The 27,953-nt window shown below is 42.2% G+C and overlaps 1 protein-coding gene across 5 annotated transcripts in view; it reads right to left on the bottom strand.

Annotated features, from left to right (window-relative positions):
- The window catches only part of PBX1 (PBX homeobox 1), a 550,595-nt gene that overhangs the window by 134,570 nt on the left and 388,072 nt on the right, over positions 1-27,953 (bottom strand). For all 5 annotated transcript variants that reach the window (XM_042463120.1, XM_042463121.1, XM_042463117.1 and 2 more), the window contains exons 4-5: positions 23,628-23,818; positions 23,159-23,294 (exon numbers count right to left, since the gene is read on the bottom strand). In XM_042463120.1, the coding sequence (XP_042319054.1) occupies positions 23,159-23,294; positions 23,628-23,818 (327 nt within the window). The remainder of the gene's footprint in view (positions 1-23,158; positions 23,295-23,627; positions 23,819-27,953) is intronic.

Genomic DNA, 27,953 nt, shown 5'->3' on the forward strand with positions numbered 1-27,953 from the left:
GGTTTTTGGCAAGACATGGGTTGTAATAGGAATCAATGGTTAATGCTTTGCCTGCCAGAGAGCTCTTCACAAAAACAAATCATTCCTCAGAGTTCCCAATGGTTCCATTTTCTTCAAACAATAAATCAGCAGCTAGAACAGAGATTCCCATAGGGGGTGGTATGCTCCTCTTTGGGGCAGTGGGGGAGTGAGGGAAAAGAGGGCAGCAGGGGGGCCTTCAGTCAAAGTATTGCTGTGCAAGAAAGGCAATGGGAACCAGTTGCCTTTAGGACCGTGGTGGAGATGAGAACTGCATCTTTTGAGGGTCTCTTAAAACTGCAACTCAGCTTCACTGATCATTTTGTGTGGTGGTGTCTGCAGTAATTTCTCTTTGCTTGCCCCCACAAGCTCACTCCCTTAGCTGCATCTCTCACTGGTAATGGCAGGGTATATTGGGAAACTCATGCAATGCAGGACACTGCTTCTATGATTTGGAGCTGCAACATTTTGGGACAGACTGACTGACTGGAGCAAGGAGTTAGAGATGTGACAATGGGAAGAAGTGGTAGGCAAAAGAGCTTTCAGATTTGGGACTGTTTATGCTTTGTGAGTTTTGCTGGGACTTGACTGGCAAGTTGGAGCTTCTCTGTTGCTCCTGTTTTATTCCATCCAACAGGATAAGAGAAGAGGTATCAGCAGAAATAATGCCTGTGTATGGGGGAAGGACACTGGAAGCTGGGTGGGGAAGACATTACATGTTGGTCTCCAGTCCAGAGCATATGGCCTGTGTCCAGTCCAGAGCATGTGCTCCTCTTAACCCCAACAAAGAAGGACATTAGTAGCTAGAAGAGTCTTTTCATGCCAAAGAGAAACTTCTCCCTTTGCACCTGGTCACCTTGAGAGCAGCTGGCTGAGCAGCGAGCAGCAGTGCTGGAGGGGTGGCATAGGTAAGTGGTTGCTCAGTTACTGGTTAGCCAGCTGCTTGATTATTGTTTCCAAGGTGACTGGGTGTAAAAGGAGCAGCAATCAAATAGTCAGTTAAGCAGCTACAAAGAATCCTCTTTCCTGGGCCAGCTGCAATGCTGGCCCAGGTGAGAAGCTTCTTAGCTGCTGCTCAGCCAGCTGCTCAGTTTCTGCTCCCAAAGTCACTAAATACAAAGGGAGCAGTGACCGAGATTGGTTGTTTTCAATTTCTAGTAGAACTGAAGACCTAATATCAATATATATTGCATGGGGTGTGTGCTAGGTTTGTCACCCAAGAAGAAAGGGGACAGTAGTCAGGAAAGGTTTGGAGACCACTAAGATAGAAGGATGGTGGTCCCTTTTACCTTAGAAGACCCACAGGCACAGTGCTGTCTCCTCAGATATTCATGGCCTAATATCCTTTGGTTATTACTCTGTCTGTGTGACTTCTGGATTAGGGTAATTTCTGGATGATTGGACTTTATTAATCATAAAGGTAAAGGTATTCCTTGCTGACAAAGTGTCTGACCATTGGGGGCGGTGCTCATTTTTGTTACTAAGCCAAAGAGCCAGCATTGTCAGACACAACTCTGTGATCATGAGGCTAGTATGATTGCACAGAATGCTGTTTACCTTCCCACCAAAGTGGCACCTACGTATTTACCCAATTGCATTTGCATGCTTTTGAACTGCTAGGTTGGCGGAAGCTTGGACCAGTGATGGGAGCTCACCACATCACGCGGCACCTGGGCCTTGAACTGCCAACATGCCAATCTGCAATCAACAGAGTCAGCGTCTTAACCTCTTGAGCCATCGCATGCCACCGCATCTTATTAACCATAAGAGAGAGAGAGAGATCAGATTAGACGGGCATGATTTGTTTCTCGGAAACCCATGTTGACTTTTTATGATTATGGCATTCCCTTCTAAATGTTCACAGGCTCTCAGTGTAATGATCCACTCTAGAATTTTTCCTGGTATTGATGTCAGATTAAGTGGGTGGTAATTGTTGGGATCCTCTCTCTCCCCCCCCCCCTTTTGAACATGGGGACAAAATTTGCCCTCCTCCAGTCTGTTGGGACTTCTCCTGTTCTCCAGGAGTTCTTAGAGATTATTGCAAGTGGCTCTTACTCCTGCCAGTTCTTTTAATACCTCCAGTATCTTCCTTTCTTTTTATTTCCCTCTACCTTCTCCAGCATCTTTTCTAAACAGCTGTGCCTTCTCATGATGTAGCTGGAGAATACAATGGCTTGCATTATTCTAATTATAGTATTCATCTGTGTATCTTTGTACTTTAGGATTTTGGCTAGTTCTTTCATAGCTGCCCTTCCCACTCCTAATCTTCTTTTGATTTATTGACTGCAGTCCCCATCCTGATCAATGTTTGATCCAAGGTATGGAGAATCTTTAACTACTGTATTTCAATTTCATTGTTATCTAGGTTGAATTTACTGAAATCTTCTGTGGTCATTGTTTTTATTTTATGTTTAACATTAAGCCTGCCTTTGCACTTTCTTCTTTGCCTTTTTAAAATGATTATTCCAGATCTGTGATGCTTTCTCCTAGTAGTATGGTGTTATTGGCATATCTTAGATTGTTGGTGTTCTGAAGACTTCCGGTTGTGACGCTGAGGTGCAAGGAGGTGGGTGCGTTTATTCCGCACCTCCATATTCAGCTGTTCTCAGACCGTTCGCTCCTGGACCTAGCAATCTTTGGAGGAGCGCAGGGGAAGCCAAGCCAGGGGGGAGGCTCAGACCCGCAGGCTCGTTGGAGGTTCTGAGAGTCCGACGCGAGCCTCTTCCATCAAGGGAGGGAGGACCCAGCGCGGGCTCTGATGGAGCTGAAGAGCAGCCATCTCAGCGGCTTGAAAAGTCTGGGGGGAATTAGCCCCGCAGGATGCCAACCTCGGCAGCAGCACTTTTAAAATACCAAAAAAAATCCCTTCCTCTTTTCGAAGCGGCACCACTTAAGGAGGGTTTTCCCCCCTCTTTTGGCTTTATATTTCGAAAGCAAAGGATTTGGAAAAGAGTTTAAAAGCATACTAGGACTTACCTCAGATTCTAACTACAAGGTTTTGGAAATAAACGGAGGAGTCGACAAATGTGGGTTTGTAATAGACTCAGTCTGAATCCAGAGAAAACGGAAGTGCTTGTGATAGGTTCCCTGGGCCCGGGGATGGAAGTTTGTCCACCTGTCCTGAATGGGGTCACGCTTCCCCTGAAGGACTCAGTTCGCAGTCTGGGGGTGCTTCTGGATTCGTCGTTCCACCTTAAATCTCAGGTGGATGCGATAGTCAGGAGCACCTGTTATCAGCTTCGGCTGATACGCCAGCTGCAACCCTACCTGGGCCAGGGGGACCTTGAAATGGTGGTACATGCTCTGGTAACTTCTCGGTTGGATTTCTGTAATGTGCGCTACATGGGGCAACCCTTGTACCATACCCGGAAGCTTCAATTAGTACAGAATATGGCAGCAAGGTTGGTCACTGGATGCTCCAGGACCAGCCATATAACACCTATCCTGCAAGATCTACATTGGCTGCCTATTCGCTTCTGGGCGCAATACAAGGTGTTGGTTATGACCTATAAAGCCCTAAATGGCTTGGGCCCAGTGTACTTGGAGGACCGCCTCTCCTCATATAATCCGCCCCGCACTCTCAGATCGGCCGGGAAGCACTTGTTAAGGGTTCCTAAGTCAAAATACACCTTGACTGCACAAAGGGCGTTTTCCATCTCGGCACCGCAGCTCTGGAACTCCCTTCCCGATGAGCTCTGCTCCGTCACCTCTCTTGATCTCTATAGGAAGGAACTAAAGACCTTTCTCTTCTGACAAGCTTTCCCCCATGTGTCCTGACTTCATGCTGTTCTCCCCTGTTATACAATGGTCTCATTCAGCTAGTTTGTTTTTTCTGTTTTTTTTAATGCTGTTCATATTTTTATAGTGTTTTAATGTAATGAGCTGTTTTTATGATGTTTATACTGTATGTTTTGTATTCTGTTTTGTATTCCCTTTTGCTTTGCTGTAACCTGCTTTGATCTACCCTGAAAAAGCGGGCTATAAATAAATTATTATTATTATTATTATTATTATTATTATTATTATACTTTGTATTAACTCTCCTGCTTCTTTCTGTTGTGGACATTATTAATGGACATCGAACTCGTCTCTTTTTCTGTGTTACTGCACAATATTGCAGCATATTCAACTTAAACTAAGGTTTTTTTTTCTTTAAAACACTGGAAAGACAAAACGGCTTCACAGCTGAAACTAGTTTAGATTTAAGAGTCAATTGACCCTTTAGACTCACTTGCAGTGAGTAACTATCATTATCTACTGCCTGCTCTGATCTATTTGTTTATTCACTTACTCTCTACAGATGAACACCAGGAGTAATAGAAATAGAAATACAAATATGAGTTGGGCACAACAGAGTGAACAAACACAAAGACGAATTTCTTCTGGAGCAATAGACTGGACAAATAAACATACGGACTTGAATGAAATAATATTAGCAAAACTTAGAAAATTAAAAAAACAATTAAGCTGGAAATAAGGGAGGAGCAGAAAAGCCTGAGAGATGAAATTAGGAAAGATATGCAGGAGGAAATTCATGGACTTTCAAAAAAATTGGACATACTAAAAAAGACATCTCTAAGGTTAAATAAGTAGTAGAGGAAATAATAATAAAAACTACAGAATTGGAAAATAAATTTGAGAGCTTAGAAAAAGCTCAAAAAAGAGGGGATGCAATCTCAATGAATCAAGAAAAAAGATATAGAGAGAAGGCAATTAAAATTCGCAGAGTTCCAGATCAGGAAGAAGAAAACCTGTAGGATAAGATAATAGCTGCATTGGCAAATTATCTTGCACTACCAGAAGTTCTGGTGGATGTGCAAATCGATAAACGTTTTAGGATTAATTCCAGGGTCGCAAAGGAAAAAGGACTCCCAAGGGACATCACGATCTGTTTCAACAACACGAGAATTAAGGAAAAAGTTATCAGTAAAAATTATAGCGATCCGTTAATTATTGATGAGGTTGTAGTGGATATTTATAAAGATCTTCCCATTCATGTACTCAAACAGAGACAACAATATAAATTCGTAACTTCTTAGTTACAAATAAATAACATCAACTACAGATGGGGAAAGGTTGAAGGGATAATTTTTACATTCAGACAGAAGAGATTTAAAATCAACTCAATTGAAAAGGCTAGAGAATTCTACAGCAAATTTGAACAACAAGAAAAAGGAAAGGAAAGAGAAAAAAACTGAAGAAGACGAATTAAAGCCTTCAAATACCCAAAACCCCAATAAACCAAAGGAAGACAGCGAGAGGGAAAGGAGTGAGGGGGAACTGAACCCTTTGGGGCTACACAATGAAGAATATAAAGAAAGAGAAGACAATGATATAAGGACTAATCTTGACAATACAGAGTAATCCCAACCTCCAAACGTGTACTTTTGCTGTTCTACTATTAATGTGGGTAACGTTTCTTTTTTCTCATGCCATTTAAATGAGATTAGAGTACTGATTATTGTTTATCACTTAAATGACTATAGTGTTATAAAATTAATTTTGTAAAGTACAAATTTTTGAACAATGAAGGTTGCTTCCTGGAATGTGGAGGGAATTAATTTAGAAAAAAAAGAGAAAGCAGATCTTTCATTTATTAGAAAAAAAGATGGTATGATTTAATCTGTTTACAGGAAACGAAGATTAGAATAGGAGATCAAAAATACTTGAGAAACCCAAAATTGAGTCAATGCTTTGATTCATGTATAAGCAAGAGAAAGAGAGGATTGGCTATTTTTGTGAACAGAAAATATGCAGCAAAAGAAGTTTAAAAAAGATCCTGAAGGCAGGTATATGATAGTTGAAATAGAGATGGGAGGATCAACTTTGGTTCTAGTTAATGTATATGCCCCTTTGGAAAGAAAAGAACCTTTTTTCAAAAAGTTGAATGAAGAACTGATGCTAGTTGACAAGGGTTATTTATTTAATTTAATTTAATTTAATTTAATTTAATTTTTATCTTGCCTTTCTCCCAAAATGGGGCTCAAGGCGGTGAACATATATAAACATAAGTTAAAATTGTGCAAAATCATAAAAATATAAAAATTACAAATATAATTTTTTAAAAACATACAGAGTTAAAATTAAAAAGTCCAAGTCCAACCCTCTCATCTCCCAATAAACCAAGCCTGCCAGATCTCAAAAGGCCTGTTTAAATAAAAATGTCTTTGCCTGCCTACGAAAGGCCAGCAGTGAGGGGGCCAGTCTAGTCTCCCATGGAAGGGAGTTCCACAGGGAAGGAGCAGCCACGGAGAAGGCTCTCTCTCGGGTCCTCACCAGGCGAGCCTGGGATGGTGGTGGGACCGAGAGAAAGCTTTGTGCTTTACTTGTGGTTGGAGACTTTAATGGGGTTATCAACGCAAAGAGAGACAGGAAAGCAGCCAAGAAAGTTAGGAAAGACCAGGGGAAATTTCCCAAAAGCTGTTTAGAACTGATGCAGGAACATGAATTAGTGGACCTGTGGTCTTATAAATATGATAATAAATCAGGCTTAGTTTTTTTTTGGAACCCCACAAATCCTGGTCAAGGATTGATCTCTTTTTGGTTTCAAAGGAGCTAGCAATTAAGACTATTAGCATGGAAATTGACTCCAAAACCTTTTCAGACCATAAATTAATAGAGCTGGCAATGTTGGTAGGGCCTAAGGGTAATACCTCCTGGAGACTACAAAACAATCTTCTAGAAAACAAGAATTTGCTAGAAATATTGAGGAAGGAGATTAAATTTTACTTTCAAGAAAATAGTACCCCAGATATGAAAACGAAAGTTATTTGGGATGTTCGGAGGCCTTTGTATGAAAAAAGCTAGTGAGATTAAAAGGGATAAAATGGAAAAAGAGAGAAAACTATTAGCAAAAATCAAAGATATAGAAGAACAGTTAAGAAATAACCCTAAAAATTCAAAGTTACGTAACGAATTAAAAATCTTACAAAAACGAAATCAAGATAGGATAAATGAAGAAACTGTAAGAGATTTGAAATGAACAAAACAAAATTATTTCGAAAACGCAAATAAGGTAGGGAAGTGGTTGGCAAAAAAATTAAAGAAAGAAAATAAGGTAATAAGTAAAATCAAATTGGGAAACAAGCTAATTACACGACAAGAAGATCTTCTAGAATTTTTTAAAAATTACTATAGTGAATTATATGACTCTAAAGAAGATTCTGCTATAGCTTGAGAGAAAATAAATACCTTGAGCTGAGAGAAATTTAAAAGATATCCATGGCAGATAAGGAATTGTTAAATTCAAAGATCACTAAGCAAGAACACAGCAATATCTAGACTGAAAAAAGGGAAATCTCCAGGAGTTGATGGATTCACAAATGAGTTTTATAAAACCTTTCTATAAGAATTGCTGGATCGTTTATATAACTTATATAATTCAACAGTGACAGAAGGCATTCCTCAGACTTGGGAAACAGCAAATGTTATGCTCATTCCCAAAGAGGGTAAATAATAATAATAATAATAATAATAATAATAATAATAATAATAATTTTTTATTTATATACCGCTTTTCCACAGATCAAAGTGGTGTACAGACAATTAAAACCATACAGACATATCATAAAAGGATAAAACCCCATAATAAAACCATACAATTACAGAACTCTAAGCACAATCATTTGCCTTCAAGGGTAAGCAACAGGATAGATAACTTCATTCTTCAGGGGGGAAGGCTTGAGAAAAAAGAAGAGTTTTAAGCCTCTTTTTGAATGTTTCTGGGGGGGGGGGTTTCAGACGGAGCTCCTCGGGTAGATCATTCCACATCTGTGGGGCCACCACTGAAAAGGCCATCTGGGATGTGGCAACATATTTGCAAGGTGGAATTACCAGTAAGTTCTTCCCAGATGTTCTGAATGTGCGGGGCGGATCATATGGGGAGATGTGGTCCCTCAAGTAACTCGGGCCCAAGCCATGTAGGGCTTTATAGGTAGTGACCAACACCTTGTATTGTGCTCGGAAGCGAATGGGCAGCCAGTGAAGATCTTTCAAATAGGTGTTATATGATCAAACCTGGATGCACCAGTGACCAATCTGGCTGCCATATTTTGTACTAACTGAAGCTTCCGGACTTGGTACAAGGGTAGCCCCATGTAGAGCACATTACAGAAATCTAATCGAGAGGTTACCAGAGCATGTACCACAGTTTCAAGATCCCTTTGGCCCAGAAAGGGCTGCAGTTGGCGTATCAACCAAAGTTGATAGCAAGCACTTCAGACCGTTGCATCTACTTGAGATGTCAACTGCAGAGACGAATCCAGAAGTACTCCTAAACTGCGAACTGAGTCCTTCAGGGGAAGTGTGAACCCGTTCAGGACAGGTGGATAAATTTCCTTTCTAAGGCCTGGGGGACCTATTACCATTGCTTCTGTTTTCTCTGGATTCAGGCTGAGTTTGTTTTCCCTCATCCAGCCCATTACCGATTCCAGGCAGGCATTCAGAGGAGAGACTCCATCCTTAGTCACTGCATCAGTTGGGGACACAGAGAAGCATATTTGGGTGTCATCAGCGTACTGATAACACCGCGCCCCGTGTCTCCGGATGATCTCTCCCAGTGGTTTCATGTAAATGTTAAACAAAGTGGGGGACAAAATCGCTCCCTGAGGGACACCAGATGTTAGTTCCCTCTTAGAGGAGCAAGTGTCCCCCAACTGCACCATCTGGAATCTGCCCGAGAGATAGGAACGGAACCACTGGAGTGAGACTCTCATGGAAAATTATAGACCGATTAGTCTATTAAACAATGACTACAAAATATATGCATCTATCTGGGCAAATAGTTTAAAAGATATTTTACCATCAGTAATTGGGAAAGAGCAGAATGGTTTCTTGCCCGGGCGCTATATTAGAAATAATATAAGAACAGTCTTGAACAGTTTAGAATTTTTTACAGCAAATAATAAAAAAAGGAGCAATATTGGCTATTGATATAGAGAAAGCCTTCGACTGGGTGAAATGGAATTTTCTTTTACAAGTACTCAATAAAATGGATATGGGTACAAACTTTATAGAAGCGGTTGAACAAATATATACGTATCAGAAGGCACAATTAGTTATCAACCGAGAGAGATCAAAAGAATTTCTTATCAAAAAAGGCACCAAACAGGGGTGCCCAGTGTCTCCGCTCCTATTTACAACTGTGATAGAAATATTGATAACTTCCATTAAATTAAACCCAAAGATAAAAGGTATTAAAATCAAGGGCCAAGAAACAAAAATAAGGGTCTTTGCTGATGATTTGGCAGCAATTATAGAGGACCCTAATCAACATATTGATGAACTAACCCATGAACTAGATGAATTTGGCTACTACTCTGGTCTAAAAGTAAACAAAGGGAAAACTGTCATGATAACAATAAATATACCAAAAAAAGAGGAGATTCTTTTGAAAGAGAGATCAGGATACAATATAGAGAACAAAATTAAATATTTAGGAATTAATTTAGGAATTAAGATAGCTTAAAATTATTTGATAATTGTGATGTCCAGCCAGGACTGTTTGAATCTCCCCCTACATTTTCTTCTTTCGTGGTGGTTCAAGGCCATGGTATATTTTAGTGTAGGAAATGTTTATTGTATTAGTTGTGGGAGGAGTTGTAGGATCCCCTGCGTTTTTCCAGGTTTGGTTTGCCCTTTCCCAGCATGTTCTGTTTTTTGCTAGAGGCTTTTAGTTTGGAGCAGTCTTTGCTGTGAGCAGGCAGAGAGCTGTCTTTTGGTGGCAAACAGGCCCAGGCAGCCGGAAAGGGCATTTCTTACACGTTAGCCAAATCAGTTACCAAGAACGTTAGCCGTTCAGTTACCAGAAATTAGTTACCTGCTTCAAGACAAAGAATTCAGGAGCTGAAAGGCCCTGCAACAGCTCCATTGAGTGAGGAGATCAAACCCAGAGAGATGACATCCTGAAGACTGCTGAAACTATAAAGTATCTTTTATCTAGAGCTGGGGAGGAGAAAACTCTTTATTTTGTTCTTTAAATTAAACTTCCCCCTTTTGGAACTTTACATTTAGCTTCAGAGTCTTTTTGGGTAAAAGAGTTTGATCTCACCAGGGTACGGCTTTGCACACCCAAACCTGCCACCTCCTTTAATTAGGTGTGTCTTCACAATAATAATTATATGAACAGTTGGAAAGGAATAAAAGAGAACTTGATTAGATGGAACAATTTGAATCTCTCTCTCCTCAGCAGAATCGCAGCAATAAAGATGACAATTCTTCCAAAGCTGCTTTTTTTTGTTACTAAATCTACCTATTGTGATTAAGGAAACGATACTTAAAGAGTGGGAATCTGAACTTAGGAAATTTATATGGAAGAGACAAAGACTGAGAATAAAATGGCAAGTGTTAAAAGATAAGAAAGAAAGAGGAGGCTACTTGCTACCGGATCTGCGTCTTTATTATTGGGCCTGTTGTCTAATCTGGGTCCAAAATTGGGTCAAGTTAGATGACAAGGAATTACTCAATTTGGAAGCGACACAAGTTAGATTTGGTTGGCATGCTTTTTTGGGATATCATAAAGTTAAATGTAATGGTGATTTTTTGAACCACCCAATTAGAAGATCTTTACTATGGGTTTGGGGAAAAATTAAAGAAAAATTCTATTTTAGTTTACCAATTTGAATATCTACACAAGAGGTATTTTATGGTAGATGGTTAGAGAGTAGGCCTTGGCTTACATACAAAAGCTTAATAAAAAGAGACTGTAAGGAAAATATTGATATAAAGTCAAGGGAAGAACTAGCAAAAGAAGGTTACAATGTAAACTGGTTTAACTATCTCCAAATTAGACAAAGATACGTTGAAGATAAAAATACAATTGGCATTGAAACCTAGTTAAATGACTTAAATCTAATATTTTGGCAGTTAGACAAAGGAAAAGTATCAAAACTGTACAATTTGCTACTGGAAAGGTACACGGAACATGAGGTTATTAAAGATTAAATGCTGAAATGAGCAAGAGATATAGGGACTAAGATTTCAATTGAAGAATGGCAAAATGCATGTGAAAAGATGAATAAATTCACAATAGCACAAAATCCCAGAGAAAACCACATGAAAATTATGAATAGGTGGTATTACACGCCATGGAAAATTAAGAAGATGTATAAGTTAGAACAAGGACTATGCTGGAGATGCAAAAAAGAGAAAGGGATGATCTATCATGTTTGATGGAGCTGTGTAGAAATTTGGAAATTCTGGAGAGAAGTGCACGAGACAATTCAACAGATATTTGACATAAAATTTGTAATGAATGCCAAACTGTATTTGCTTAACATGACTTCGACTTTGAATGTACAAGTTGAAAGAAGATTCTGGAAAATAATAATTTATTTAGTGACAGCTGCAAGAATCTCAATAGCCAGGTTATGGAAATCTGAAAAATGCCCTACATGGGACTGTTGGATGCAGAATGTTAATGAATATAGAAAGTTCTTGTCAGGCAAAAGATCTCTTGTCAGGTAAAAGTACACAATACAGAGGAAAGGAAAGACCATTGGGGAAAGTTCTAAAAATTTGGGAATTAAGATGGAATATAAAAACAAATCTTTTGGAAATTTAGAAATGGAACCCTTTATTCCTCTTGAGGCTCTCCTTTTTTCTTTCTCTTTAATGGGATAGTATTGTCATATCTCTCTGCCCTCCAGCCTATGTAAATAACTTCCTTTTTCTTTATTACTGCAGGTCTGTTAATTATAGAAACGACACCTCCGATAAAGCATTCCATTTAAAACGAGATGACGAATTAAAAAACTTAATTTGTATTTTTACAATGTTAATACAATCTTCTCCTGAGAGGGAATGATAAAAACAAAGAGGAAGTTTTTCTTTCTTTGGATGTATGTTTAAATGTAAAAAAACTATATTTCCTTTCCTCTTTGCACACTTTGCTTAATACACAGCAATTCAGATAGTTTTCTCCCTTTTTAGTCTTTCAGGAGAAAGCACTCTGGGACAAATCCGGTGACTTAACAGGAAGACGACCTTTTTTTTGACAATGTAAAGTCTATAGAATGTAACTTGTTACTTTTTACTTTGTGCGTGGAACTAGTATTACATTGTAAATCTTTTAACTTTACATGTTTGAATAATAAAGATTATATGGAGGAAAAAAGATTGTTGGTGTTCCTTCCTCCTATCTTCACTCCTCCTTCTTCTTTGTATAAACCTGCTCTATGTATGATATTTTCTGCATACAAGATGAACAGATAGGGTGATAAAATGCAGCCTTTGCTGACCCCTTTGCCAATTGGAACCATTCTGTTTTTTCCATATTTTGTTCTTATAGTAGTTTCTTGTCCCAAGTACAGAATCCTCATCAGGACTACCAAATGTACTTGGCACTCGAATTTTTTAAGAGCATCCAATAGCTTTTCATGACTTATGCAAGCAAAGGACTTGCTATAGTATATAAAGCATATGCTTACTTTTTCCTGAAATTCTTTGTCTCGTTACATTAACCATCATGTGCTTGTAATGTGGTCCTTAGTGGATCTTCCTTTCCTGAACTCTGCTTGGACATCTGGGAATTCTCTCTCCGTATATGATTGGCGTCTATGCTGCCTAATTTTGAGCATAGTTTTGCTTATGTGGTTCTATAATGCTAAGGTTCTATAATTACTGCAGTCTTTGGAGTCTCCTTTTTTTGTGGTTGGGGATGTGTATTGTTCATTTCAAATCTGTTGGCTGCTGTTTTGTTATAAAGCCACAAACCCAAAATGCAATGATGTTCCTCTTTCTATTCTGGCAACACAATTACAGAACTTAATACTGTCAGTCTCAGCCTTATAGGTTCATTCACTTGCTCATCTTTCAATGTGATATATACTATTATGCTCTAAGCTTGGGCTGGATCCACTCCAGCTCCTTCCTCCAAAGATCCATAGGAAGAATTTATTTGTGACGAATGGATGTAGCAGGTTTCATCTTCCATCTGCAATGACAGCTTCTAAATTATGGTGGGCATGGACCCCATGATCCCTTCATGTTCCCTAAGTGCATCAGCCCCATTCTTTGCTGTAGTGAAGAAAAACCAAAGGTATGGCTGAAAGCAGGAGCTTATATAGGTTGACCAAGTAGCTAAACAAAGATGTATCTTCTCCTTCTGAGATATCTGAGAACAGAAAAAGCAAAGCAACTACAGCCTTTTCCAAAGCTAGGCTGAGAGAAGGTAGGAATTTCCCACAGGAAAAGTGTGATTCCTCTCCTTTTCTCCCAGAAAGCTTTGACTTGGAGAATAATTTACTGAGGTCTAATTATAGTGGTCATTATGTCTGTGACTGCTTTAGGCTGTGCATCATGCAGGTTCACTGGAATCTTGTTTCACAGCATTTCTCAAGGCCACAGTGCATATTTTATAATAATAATATAATAATAATAATAATAATGATTTATTTATAGCCCGCCCAATCACAAGGAATCCAGGCGGGTTACAACAGTAAAAATAAAGATAATAAAATAAAATACAATAAATAAATAAAATACAATAAAATTAAAGAGAGCGAAGTGAGAACATTCACAGTTAGGCCTGATGGAAGTTCGGCCTCTCTTTTTCATTCCCTCCCAGGTCTGATGATGATGTCATGGAGGGAGGGCTCTTCTTCTTGAGGCAAGGATTTTATTTTAATTAATTTTAATTTAATTCTTCTCATTAAATTTAAGAGAAGAATTGGTGGACAGAGTGACATAAGTCACAGTAAATGGGGAGTAGAACTAGGTAGGGAAGGCCTGCCGGAAGAGATCCGTCTTAAGAGCCTTCTTAATGGCTGTAAGAGTAGAAATGTTGCGGATCTCCTTCGACAGGTCGTTCCATAGCTTCGGAGCTGCGATGGAAAAGGCCCTCTGGGTGACTCAAGTTAGCCTAGATCTTATTGGCTGAAGTAGATTCTTCCCCAAGGACCTTAGAGTGCGGGACGGACAGTATGGAAGTAGGCGATCTCTTAAGTATTCTGGACCCAAGCCATGTAGGGCTTTGAAGGTAATCACCAACACCTTGTACCTTGCCCGGAAACTAATTGGCAGCCAGTGAAGGGATTTCAAAACCGGTGTTATGTGATCGGTACGACGAGTACCTGTAATTAACCTGGCTGCCATATTTTGTACAAGTTGAAGTTTCTGAACTTGGCACAAGGGTAGCCCCATGTACAGCGCATTACAGAAGTCCAATCGAGAGGTGACCAGCGCATGTACAACTGTTTCAAGGTCTCCCTGCTCCAGGAAGGGGCGCAGCTGGCGTATCAGCCGAAGCTGGTAACAAGTGCTCCTGACTGTCGCATCTACCTGAGCTATCAGGTGAAGCGACGAGTCAAGGAGCACCCCTAAGCTGCGGACAGAGTCTTTCAGGGGAAGTGTGACCCCATCCAGAACTGGCTGACATAATTCCATACCTGGGCTTGGGTTTCCTATAACGAGTACCTCCGTCTTACCTGGATTCAGCTTGAGTCGGTTTTCCCTCATCCAGTCCATTACCGCCCCAAGACAGGCATTCAGAGGAGAGATGCCATCCATAGACACTGCATCAGTTTGAGACATAGAGAAATATATTTGGGTGTCATCAGCGTACTGATAACATCCTGCCCCATGTCTCCGGATGATTTTTCCCAGCGGCTTCATGTAAATGTTAAACAGCATAGGAGACAATATTGCGCCCTGGGGTACACCAAATTTTAGCTCTCTTTTAGAAGAGCAACTGTCTCCTAGCGCCACCATCTGGAATCTGCCTGAGAGGTAGGACCGGAACCACTGTAGAACAGTGCCTCCGATACCTAACTCTCTCAGGTGTTCCAGAAGGATACCATGGTCGATGGTATCGAATGCTGCTGAGAGGTCTAAGAGCACCAGCAGGGTCACACTTCCCCTGTCGATGCCTAGACGGAGATCATCAACTAAGGCGACCAAGGCCATCTCAGCTCCGTATCCTGCCCTGAATCCGGTTTGAAATGGGTCCAGATAATCAGCTTCATCCAAGACTGCCTGTAGTTGATTGGCGACCACCCTCTCGATCACCTTGCTCAAGAATGGCAACAACGAGACTGGCCTATAGTTATTTCTATCCAGAGGGTCCAGGGAGGGCTTTTTAAAGAGTGGTCTGACCACTGCCTCCTTAAGACAAGAAGGCAGGGTACCCTCCCTGAAGGATGCATTGATTATATTTTTCAGCATCAGCTTGACTATATCAACCCTCTGGACAGCCAGCCAGGATGGGCGAGGGTCAAGAGGGCAAGTTGTTTTTTTTCAGACTACTAAGGAGCTTGTCCACGTCCTCAGTACTTACCGACTCAAATTGATCCAGTCTAACAGTAATGGCGGAGGCGTTGGATGCCTCTCTCATTGCTTCTGACTTAAAGTTGGCATCCAAATCAGCTCTTATCCGAGAGATTTTATCTGTGAAATAATCATTAAAAGCATTACAGTAAACTATGGTTGACTCTAATAGAGGGTTCTGGGTGGGAGGCAGTTGTGTTAAACTCCTTACCACCTTGAACAGCTCAGCTGGACGAGATTTCACAGACGCGATAGATGCAGAGTAGAAAGATTTTTTGGCTGCATCTATCGCCACTTGATAGGACCTAAGAAAAGTCCTATGAAGTATCTTATCAGATATGAGTTGAGATTTCAGCCACCGCTTCTCTAGTCGTTGTCCAACCCGCTTCATTTGTTTAAGCTCTTCAGTGTACCAAGGGTTACGGTTTTTAGTGGGTTGGAAAGGACGCTTGGGAGCGATCATGTCTATAGCTCTGGTGATGTTGTTATTCCATAAATTAACCAGAACTTCAACAGAGTCACTGGCACTGGCAACCATAGAACCCCCTAGGGCTTCTTGGAACCTAATGGGTTCCATCAGCCTTCGAGGGCGGACCATTCTAATTGGTCCTCCACCCCTAGACGGAGGAATAGTAGTCTCCAGACCAACCTTAACCAGGAAATGATCTGTCCATGATAATGCGGAGATACTAGTTATTTCTGCCCATGGATATGCCTGTTCGGTACAGAAGACCACATCAAGAGTATGACCTGCAGAATGCATGGGCTCAGAGACTATCTGGGAGAGGCCCATGTTTGTCATGAAACCCATGAATTCCCGAGCCGCACCAGTAAGATTAGTCAAATCACCCTTGAGAGGGATGTTGAGGTCACCCAGGACTAACAGCCTAGGCGATTCCAACATCAGCTCTGAGACTAGTTGTGTCAGCTCAGCTAGGGAGTCTGTTACGTTACGGGGTGGGTGATAGACCAACAGAATCCCCAAACTCTCTCTGGTCTTCAAGCGAAGGTAAATGCATTCAATGTGGTTTAATGCACGGATAGGTATCCTGATTAAAGTGAGATTGTTTTTATGGATTATGGCTACGCCTCCCCCCTGCCCGCTTCCCCTTATCTGCTCATTGACAGAGTACCCGGCCGGAAGGGCCTGAGCCCAGGTTACAGAGCTATCTGCTCCTAGCCAGGTCTCTGTGATACATGCCAGGTCAGCATTGTGATCTATCAGTAAGTCATAGATGATACGGGACTTATTCTTCACTGACCTGGCATTACATAAGAGCAGGGAAAGGTTTGGCGAATGGTTAGGCATGTTCTCCAGATCTTTTGTGGTAGCAGGGCGAATGGATGGCGGAATAGATATCAGACATCTATCACGTCTTCTTCTGTAACGACCTTTTGCCCTGCTAACGCCATATCTTCCATTGCCCTGCACAACTTGAATTGCTGCTCTGTTGAAGACATCTAATCCCTCCCCTGAAATATACATTGATGGATATATATCTTGGTTGACCCCAAGACCCTCCATCTAACCAGTGTCTCGTAGTCCCCTAAATAGTCTGCAATCGATCTATTGTGACATTTTAAGTAATGACAAAAACTGGGGACAGAGTTCAATGGTCTTGAGACTAGGCAAGTGGAAGGAAGAGCAGAAAAGAGCCTTGCCCAGGCCTGACTGCTTCTGCGCCACCACTGTTGCTGGAGAGCCGATGGTGAAGAAGGCGGCAATGGAGTCCCACCTTGGCCTCCGCGTCAGTTGCGTTGCTCTGGCAACCAGGCAGGTGGAAGGAGGGGCGGAAGAGAGCCTCGCCCAGGCCTGACTGCTTCTGCGCTGCCGCTGTTGCTGGAGAGCCGATGGTGAAGAAGGCGGCAATGGAGTCCCGCCTTGGCCTCCGCTTCAGTTGAATTTTGGCAGCAATACACTCAAAGTATGAAACAAGCCAATCTATACAAGGGGTAGGCAATTTCCAGATGTTGGGTATGCACATTGACATTGTAGGAGTTTGTTAGGGTGCCTGTCATATTTTCCCCTCCAATTTTTTTAACTCCTCCATTTTATGAAGCCCTGGTGGCACAGTGGTTAAATGCCTGTACTGCAGCCACTCACTCATAAACCACAAGGTTGTGGGTTCAGTACCACCCAGGAGCTCAGGGTTGACTCAGCCTCACATCCTTCCGTGGGAGGCAGTTGTTGGGGGCAATTAGCTTACACATTGTAAAACTGTTTAGGGAGTGCTTAAGTGCACTTAAGTGCAATGATAAGCAGTATAATAATAATAATAATAATAATAATAATAATAATACATTTATATCCCGCCTCTTCCGCTTTGAGGATTGAGGCGGGTAACAACAAAGTTCATACAATACACAATAATAAAAACAACAAGCCCCACAAGACCCCGGCCCAACCCTCCCTCCCAACTATAAAAGTAAACAATAAAACATGATTAAAACGCACATCAAAAATTAAAAACAAAAAGAAAAACAAACCGCAAATAAGAAAAATAATAAAAGGAGGGGGATTCAAATGGTTCTGGACATTATCAATCGGGGAAGGCCTGCCAGAAGAGAAAGGTTTGTGTTGCCTTTTTAAAAGCCTCGAGTGAGGATAATTGGCGAATCTCTTCTGGCAGGTCATTCTAGGTTTTTGGAGCGGTGGCAGAGAAGGACCTCCGGGAGGTCACCACCAGTCTGGTTTTTCTAGATTGTAAAAGATTTTTCCCGGAGGATAGGAGTGTACGGGAAGGATTGTATGGGATGAGGCATTCCTTCAAGTAGACTGGACCCAGGCCATGTAGGGCTTTATAGGTGATAACCAACACCTTGTACTGTGCCCGGAAGCTAATAGGCAACCAATGTAGTGATTTTAAAATAGGTGTAATATGGTCGAACTTGGATTTTCCAGTGACCAGTCTGGCTGCCATGTTTTGTATCCATTGAAGCTTCTGGACGTGACACAAAGGTTGCCCCATGTAGAGCGCATTGCAGAAGTCAAGACGAGAGGTTACTAGAGCATGTACGACCGTTTCTAGGTCCTGCTGCTCCAGGTAGGGGCGCAACTGGCGTATCAGCCGAAGTTGATAACAGGCACTCCTGACTGTCACATCAATCTGAGAAGACAGCTGAAGCGACAAATCCAGGAGCAATCCCAAGCTGCGGACGCAGTCTTTCAGGGGAAGTGTGACCCCATCTAGAACTGGCGAACTTATCTCCATACCCGGATTGGGGTTACCTATCGCGAGTACCTCCGTTTTATTTGGATTCAGCTTAAGTCTATTTTCCCTCATCCAATCCATTACCGACTTCAGGCAGTCATTCAGGGAGGAGATGCGCTCCTTGGTCACTGAAACAGTCCGAGACATAGAGAAATAAATTTGGGTGTCATCAGCGTACTGATAACACCCCACCCCATGTCTCCGGATGATCTCACCCAGTGGTTTCATGTAAATGTTAAACAGCATGGGGGACAGAATGGCGCCCTGAGGGAAGCCAGATGTCAACTCTCTCATAGAGGAGCAGCTGTCCCCCAGCATCACCATCTGGAATCTGTCCAAGAGGTAGGAACGTAGCCATTGCAAAGCAGAGCCGGCGATTCTCAACTCTCTCAAGCGTTCCAGAAGGATACCATGGTCTATGGTATCGAAGGCTGCTGAGATGTCCAAGAGCACAAACAGGGCCACACTTCCCCTGTCAATGCACAGATGGAGATCATCAACCAAGGCGACCAGGGCAGTCTCCACTCTGTATCCCTACCTAAAGCCAGTTTGAAATGGATCGAGATAATCGGTGTCATCCAAGACTACTTGGAGCTGGTTTGCAAGTAGAAATGTACTTGCTACTTGCTTGCTATTATCAAACAAAAATACCTGCACATCCTACAAGGGAAGTAAGTAGGAAGAAGAGAAGTGAACAATGGCACAGAGCCCCATCCTAGCAAAGATGAAGAGCCCTCCTCCTAGCAAAGACATACCAAAGAGCCTCCCTGCCAGCAACAACACAGAGGAGGAAAAAAAAAAAAAGCAAAGACCAAGATGACAACTATGTCTTTCCTCCTAAAGTTGAGTGGGCTTTGCCTTTTGTTTCAAGACGAAGAAGCAACTTCCTGTTTCAGGGGAAACTGAAGCCACTTGCAGATGAAAGCAAGGAGCAAGACAAACCTGTTTCAGTTGTCCCTGAAGCAGGAAGTTGCTTCTCAGCACTACATTGAGAGAAAAGTCCCCTTGGCCTCTTTTCTGGAGAGGGGGGCTCTTTAATGCCTCTTTGCTGGAGGAAGTCTCCATGTCTTTGGCGCATTATAGATGGGCCTACGAGGTGCCGTCCTCGCGCCGCGATTACGCGTGAGGGGCAGCACTTCCAGACGCGCCTTGCCCCTCGCGCGTAACTGATACGTCAAGATAGCGGCGCCCTATACAGATGGGTGCCGCCATCTTGACGTAGCAGACGCTCTGCGTCCGCACGTCCAAACCTGGAAGAGACGTTGCAAGTGCGTGCTTTGGCACTTGTGGCGTCTCTTCCGGGTTCCTAAAAGGAGCGCGATTTGCGCGCTCCTTTTTTGCTCCATGAGGGAGTCGCGCGGTTTGGCTGCTGCGGCTCCCTCACGGAGCAAACAGCAGCGGCCCAAGACCACCCCTTTTGGGTGGTCTGTAACGGGCCTTTGCTGGGAGGGAGTTCTTGTCTGTGTTGTGGTGGCCGCAGTGTATTTTCTCCTCCTCTTCCTCCCAAAGCCATAATGATTTGTCACCAAACTGCAGTGGCAAACTGCTTGACTTTAAAAGGCTGTGCCACCAAATCTAGCAGTGCCTTTTCTGTTTCTTGAGGATCTTGGGGAGTGTTGGGGAGCATAAAAAAGACGGGGGGCATATTTTTTCTTTCCTGTCACTATCCAAAATAGTAAATGAACAGAAATCTGACATCCAAAAGAGTAATATCAAAAACTACTGGGAGAACACTTAAAGCTTTCAGGGTTTTGACTTTTCTTATCTTGACTTTTAAAGTGACCATTATGGTTGTTAGAGTCACCCCTTAGGTCTCCTTCTGTCATGTTATAGTTGGGTCTGTTTAACTATGCTGTAGCCATGTTCAGAGTACAGGGGAAGGAAGGAGACAGCTGTAGGTAGAATGTGATAGGGAAGTGGAGGAGGTTGATCTGGAGAAGATAGAGAAGTGAAACAAAATCTGGTAAATTATTTCTGGTAAAAGATGTGCTGCTTTGCTGATCTATTTCAATAAACTCTTTCTGGTTTCATCCATGAAATGTGGTAATTGGGTTAGATAGAGAAAGAGCATTATAATGGCAGAAAGACATTTCTAAGGTAGATTACAGTGACAAACTGATAACTAGGGATATAAATCCTCATTGTTTTATTCTTTCTTGTGAGAATGAGAAACCACATTTTTTTCTTTTCATCTGTGAAATATTTTCTTTTAATCTTAAAACGTTTTTTGCATACAAGAATGAAATTTGTGTAAACCATGCAGCTAAATTACAATAGTTTCTGTCTTGTTGTGTGTATCTATAGAAATTAGAAGCACTGAATGGGTTATTTATATTTTTTTAATTGACCATCCAGTCCTTCTGTGCTTGCTCTGTGTGAATCCTTTCAGTTAGAAAAGGAAAAGGACTACTTTTGTACATATCGAAAAACCCTGATGAAAAAGTGTGCTTGTTGTGTTGCTCTTGTTCTGAAGGTGAGAGATTTCTGGGGGTTAACAAACCCTTGACAGGGTGTACTGATATGCAGTACTCTTATCTTATCAAGAATGAGTAATTTAGCAAGATTTCATCATATCCCTACTGCTGAGATACAGTGAAGATACAGATACATTAAGCAACAGACTATTTCCAGAAGAATGAATCTTGAGAAAGGTTTCTTATTATGTTGCCTACATTAATTGGATTACCTAATACTGTGATTTTTGTGTTATCAGTAAAAGGTTTCTGAGGGGTCATTCCCACTGCAGTTTGCTCCGAAGAAGGATTTGGGGCAAACGGCCTGCATTCCCATTTGAACCCAGTTCTGATCCTCCTTGGATCGATTCCAAAAGGAAAGAAGTGGGGCAAACACAAATAACCAGGGTTTCCTGACAGTAGTTCCAAAGTGGTGTTTTTGGTTTTTTTTAAAGAAAAATTGATTCTGATGTGTGGGAATGCCAGATTAGAATTGGGTGGGGGGGGGGGGGGGGGGTTGCAATAGAATTGATTGCAAAATCAATCTATTGCTAAAGCAACTACTTGCTTTAGCAATAGATTGATTTTGCAATCACTTGTATTGCAAAAAAACAACAACAAAAAAACCCCACATGAAAACTCGCTCTCCTCTTCCTCCTCCTCCTCCCTAGTCCTCCATTGCCGAGGAAAGCCGCCACTGTTTGCCCAGTGCTGATGGGGCTTCCTTCCTTCCTTCCTTCCTTCCCCTCTCTCCCTCCTTTTCCTTCCTTTTTTGCCTTTTTCCTACCTTCCTGTCGGGCCTCCGCCACTGTTCCTGGGGCTGCCATGGCTTCCAGTGGTGCTGTCGGGCCTCCGCTGCTGTTTCTGGGGCTGGTGGGCCTTCTGATGATGCTGCCATACTGCCAGCCATCAAGGGGCAAGCGGTGGCAGCACAGCATAAGTGCCAGAAGCCCCGCCAGCCCTGGGAACAGTGGTGGAGGCCCAGCAGAAAGGTAGGGAAAAGGCAAGGAAGGAAGGAAAAGAAGAGGGAGAGGGAAAGGAAGGAAGCCCCACTAGGAAGGAAGGAGCCCTGGTGGCGCAGTGGTTAAATGTCTGTACTGCAGCCATTCACTCGAAACCACAAGGTTGCAAGTTCAAGACCAGCAAAAGGGCCCAAGCTCGACTCAGGCTTGCATCCTTCCGAGGTCGCTAAAATGAGTACCCAGACTGTTGGGGGTAAGTTAGCTTACTTGCTAATTAGCTTACTTGCTGTTCACCGCTATGATCTTTGGAATAGCGGTATATAAATAAAAAACAAACAAACAAACAAACAAACACTAGCACCAGGCAAGTGGCAGCGGCTTTCCCTGGCAATGGAGGACCCATGAGGAGGAGTTTTTGTGGGGTTTTTTTGCAATATAAGTGATCGCAAAATCAATCTATTGCTAAAGCAATCTATTGTTAAGTAGTTAGCAATAGATTGATTTTGCGATCACTTCTGTCATAAAAAAGGAAGGGAGGGAGGGAGGAGAGGGGAAGAAAGGAAGAGAGAAAGGAAGAACAGAGAGAGGGTCCAGTGAGAAGTGGTTTGGAATGGGGGTAGGGTGAAGGACTGCCACCTTCCCTGGCTCCTCCAGTGGGAACGATAGGCATTCCCAGCTAAAAAAGTGGTTCAAAACAAGGTCCCTTTTCATAGTGGGAATGAGGGGCCTTTTGAACTGCTTTACTGAGCGGAGTGGAGCCAGGTTCCAATGCAGATTATACCCCAAGTGGAAATGAGCCCTGAGTGTTCACTACTCATAACTGTCATTTTAAGACTTTCTGCAATTGATTTTTCTCTGATCTTGCAGTCTACCATTCTATCCACAACTATGCATACTGTATATATACTTGAAATTCTGGAAAACATTCACTGTATCTAATGAAATAAATGACTGTCCAGAAAGTTTACATTATAATAAATTTGCTAATGTTCAAAGTACTAAAGTTTGCTTTAATCTTTTTACTTCACAAATTTCTTGCACAAATTTCTAGCAAATCACTTCTCATTGCTTCTGTCTTCAGAATGCTGTTACTTTTCATAATCACGCTGCTTAACATTCATGATCATACATCCTAATGATGGAAAAAACTTTTCTGTGTTCTTTTAATTTTACTCCTTCTTTTCGCCTATCATCTGGACAGGTGGATAAACAGACAAAATTACAGAGTAGACCACATAACTAGGCTCATTACCTGTGAGACTGTGATGCCACATTTCTTAGCTAGTTCCTCTTTGGCTTCCTCACTGGGGTAGGGGTTGCTGAGATGAGAATAAAAATACTCATTCAGGATTTCTGTAGCCTGCTTGTTGAAATTTCTTCTTTTCCGCCTGGTGAGAAAGAAATGAAGAAAAATTAGCATCAGTTATTCAGGAGTACTATTTTTAATGGAAGATTCCACAGTTACAAAACATGTGTCAGCCATATATACCAATAGTCAATCAAACTGAATCACACTCAAGACAAAGAAGGCAACTCTACATATTTGGGGCCTTCCCATGTGATCAAAATAAATAATACATGTGGTTTCATAAAACTTTCTCCTAATACCCATTTTAAAAATCACCTTAAAAGTACTTATCAGGTGATCATCCAAAGGTATTATTTTTCTCAGCAAAAGCAACTAAGCATGTGGCTATTTGCTTATCTGGCATAAAGCTCACCGTGCATCAAGAAATCGGGACCTCAGGATCATGACAGCTTCACATGTGCTTTGTTTCAGTTGCATCTGGATGGAGCTGAACTTGCGATGGATGATGCTCACCATACGCTCTATCTCCTTGGGTGAGATAGGCCGGGTCCTACTTTGCTCTCGCAGCAGGTTCATCACATGGGTAGTGAACTCATTACATGCCTGGGACAACAAGAAAAAGAGGAAGAACAACCCTTAGGACCAGAGAAGTCATTGAATACTTCATCAGCTCTAACATAGGGATGGATAAAACTTTGCCATTATTTCTTTGCTGCCTCATGAATATCCATGGAAACTCTAAAAACCATCTCAGTATCTTTATTTTTAAGAACCACCAGTGCAACCCAGACAATGGAATATGTGTTACCTTGGCTGCTCCATATAATGTTTGGTATAAATGATAGCCCTTAATGACCTCTAGATGAACTCTAATAGCCTGGCCACCATTAAGATCAAAGCGAGGGGACATGTACACCTCCCCTGAGGGGACATCTTCATTATCATATCTAGATAGTCCAGGGAGTCGCATGAGAGGATTATCGTAAGACCATGAAGAGTAAACTCTCTGTTGTGAGAGTGATGTCTGGTACTGGAGGCAGAAAGGGCATCCTGATGCACACGTTGTCGGGTTGGAGTCACTATCGTAAAGATCTTTGAACTAGTCTTGGGATGGGGAGCATCTTGGAGGGAGGGTCCCGTATGGGACTGAACACAGAAAGAACCCAGGATTGGAACGGTCTCAAACGGAGTCTCAACCATGGGGTGACAAAGGTGGTCAAGGCTAGATGTCCCATAGCTATCTGAATAAGATGAGCTTGTATGTGTCTTCGTGGAAGGCAGGCTTGGACTGCTGAGCAAAGGGACTGGAACCTGTCCTGTGGCAGGTATGCCATGGAGGTCTCGGAGTCGAGAATCGTCCCAACGAATCTGACTTGTTTGGAGGGAGTCAGATTTGACTTGTCCAAGTTGATCTTGAGACCAAGAGAGACAGAGTGAAGTAGATGTCCTGGAGCAATGTCTCTCGGGATGGAGCAGTGAAGAGCCTATCATCTAGGTAAGGGAAGACTGTGATTCTCCATCAAGAGCTGTATATAGGCTCCCTTGAATGCAGCATAGTTGGCAATTTTCATGGACTGCAGAGGCATAACATTTCTTTGCCAGACCGTCTATCTTCTTGCTTTCCTTGTCTGCTGGAGAAGAAGATGTACAAGGTGTGAAGGTTGTCTGGGACAATTTGGCTTTGGATGTTGGAAAAGCCAAGTCGGTCCAGATGGTGTCACTTGATAAAGATTCTCTATCTTGTGTGAGGTGGACACAATCATGGCTGGAATGTTCAACAACAACAATAATAATAATAATAATAATAATAATAATAATAATAAGTTTATTTGTATTTTCCCACTTCTCCCAACGGATCAAAGCAGGATTATAACCAAAAATCTCCATACAGTGGCAAGCAGCAGGGACAGAGCCGGGGACCCAGAGACCTCCACCAGCCGCCGCTAAGCCTCAGAGGAGGCGAGTGGTTATCGGGGACTCTTTGCTGAGAGGCACTGAACCAGTGGTTTGTGGGCCTGACAAGATGTCTCGAGAGGTGTGTTGTCTCCCCGGGGGCAAAGATCCGTGACGGGACAGAGAGGCTAACAAGACTTGTCAAGCCTACTGACCATTACCCCTTTCTTTTGGTTCATGTGGGAACCAATGATACTGCAAGGCATAGCCTTCAGAATATCATAAGGGATTATGAGGCTTTGGGTAGGAAGCTGAAAGAGGTGGATGCACAGGTTGTCATCTCCTCTCTTCTCCCAGTTGAATGGCATGGTCCAGGAAGGGAGAAGAAAATAGCGGATGTAAACAACTGGCTCCGCAGATGGTGCCGCCAAGAACAATTTGGATTCTTGGATCATGGGCTGCGGTTCCATGAGGAGGGACTTCTGGCAAGGGATGGGTTGCATCTCACACCAGCTGGCAAAAATGTCTTTGCCAATAGTCTCAAAAATTTGATCAGGAGGGCTTTAAATTGAGATATATAGGGGAGGGAGACAGTATTCTGGAAGGCAAAAAGGCTGGAGAAAATAATCAAACTGTCATAGAGGGAGCAAGGCAAACAGTGCAAGGACCCAACAGTTGGAGGCAAAAATGTTTACACAGGCAGCAAGTAAAGGGAACACATGGTCTTCGATGTCTCTACACTAATGCACAGAGCATGGGAAATAAGCAAGATGAACTCGAAATCCTAGTGCAACAAAGCAAATATGATATAATTGGCCTCACTGAAACCTGGTGGGATGAGTCTCATGATTGGACCGTAGAAATAGAGGGATATAATCTTTCATTGTCCGAAAGGTGGAAGAGGCAACAAGGGGGTCAGCTATTTTAGATTTGATCCTAACCAACAAGGATGACTTGGTTAATGGGGTGCAAGTGGTGGGATCCTTAGGTGGAAGTGACCAGGTTCTCCTGGAGTTTGTAATACAGTGGAAAGGAGAAGCCAGGCATAGTCAGACACGCATTCTAGACTTTAGGAAAGCTGATTCACTAAACTTAGAGAAATACTGGGGGTGATCCCATGGTCAGGAATATTAAAAGAGAAGGGAGTTCAGGGTGGATGGGAGTTTCTCAAAAGGGAGATACTGAAGGCACAAATTAAAACAGTTCCACTGAGGAAGAAAAATGGGAGGTGTTGCAAGAACACAGGATGGATGACCAAGGAACTTTCAACTCAGCTAAATTTTAAATGGAACATGTATGAGAAATGGAAAAATGGGGAAATCACCAAAGAGGAATTCAAACAAATAGCTAGCATGTGTAGAGATAAGGTCAGAAAAGCTAAAGCACAGAATGAACTCAGGCTTGCTAGAGGGGTTATGAACAACAAAAAGGGCTTTTATGGATATGTCCGCAGCAAAAGGAAGAAGAAAGAAACGGTAGGGCCACTGCGTAGAGAAGATGGCAAAATGCTAACAGAAGACAGAGAAAAGGCAGAATTACTCAACACTTTCTTTGCCTCAGTCGTCTCAGAAAAGGCAAAGGGTGCTCAATCTGAGGATAATGGAGCAGAGGACAGAATAGGGGAATTTCAGCACAAAATAAGTAAAGAGATTGTACAGGAATACCTGTTTAACCCAAATGAATTTAAGTCTCCAGGACCAGATGAACTACATCCAAGGGTATTAAAAGAACTGGCAAATGTAATATCGGAGCCATTGGCAATAATCTTTGAAAACTCCTGGAGAACAGGAGAAGTGCCAGCAGATTGGAGGAGGGCAAACGTTGACCCCATCTTCAAAAAGGGGAAAAAAGAGGATCCCAACAATTATCGTCCAGTTAGTCTGACATCTATACCAGGAAAGATTCTGGAGCAGATCATTAAAAAAGAGAGTCTGTGAACATCTAGAAAGCAAAGTCATAATCACAAAAAGTCAACACGGGTTTCAGAGAAAGAAGTCATGCCAGACAAATCTTATCTCGTTCTTTGATAAAGTTACCAGCTTGTTAGATGAAGGGAATGCTGTGGATATAATATATCTTGATTTCAGTAAGGCCTTTGACAAAGTTCCCAATGACATTCTTTCAAACAAGCTTGTAAAATGTGGGCTAGACAAGGCAACTGTTACATGGATTTGTAATTGGTTGCCGGACGAACCCAAGGGGTGCTCAACAATGGCTCCTTTTCATCCTGGAGAGAAGTGACCAGTGGGGTCCCACAGGGCTCTGTCCTGGGGCCAGTACTGTTCAACATCTTTATCAATGACTTGGAGGAAAAAATTGGGAGCATACTTATCAAATTTGCAGATAACACCAAATTAGGAAGAACAGCTAATACTCCAGATGACAGGATCAAAATTCAAAATGACCTGAATAGACTAGAAAGATGGTCCACAGCTAACAAAATGAACTTCAACAGGGAGAAATGTAAGGTATTGCACTTAGGGCGGAAAAATGAAATGCACAGATAAAGAATGGGAGACACCTGGCTGAATGAGACTACATGTGAAAGAGATCTAGGAGTCCAAGTAGACCACAAGTTGAACACGAGTCAACAGTGCGATGTGGCAGCTAACAAGGCCAATGCGATTTTAGGCTGCCTCAATAGAAGTATAGTGTCTAGATCTGGAAACCATGCCCTCTAAGGAACGCCTTAGGGAGATGGGGATGTTTAGCCTGGAGAAAAGAAGGTTAAGAGGTGATATGATAGCCCTGTTTGAATATTTGAAGGGATGTCATACTGAGGAGGGAGCAAGCTTGTTTTCTGCTGCTCCAGAGACTAGGACCCGGAGCAATGGATGCAAGCTGC

The sequence above is a fragment of the Sceloporus undulatus genome, chromosome 4 (assembly GCF_019175285.1).
Source record: "Sceloporus undulatus isolate JIND9_A2432 ecotype Alabama chromosome 4, SceUnd_v1.1, whole genome shotgun sequence".
Lineage (NCBI taxonomy): Eukaryota > Metazoa > Chordata > Lepidosauria > Squamata > Phrynosomatidae > Sceloporus > Sceloporus undulatus.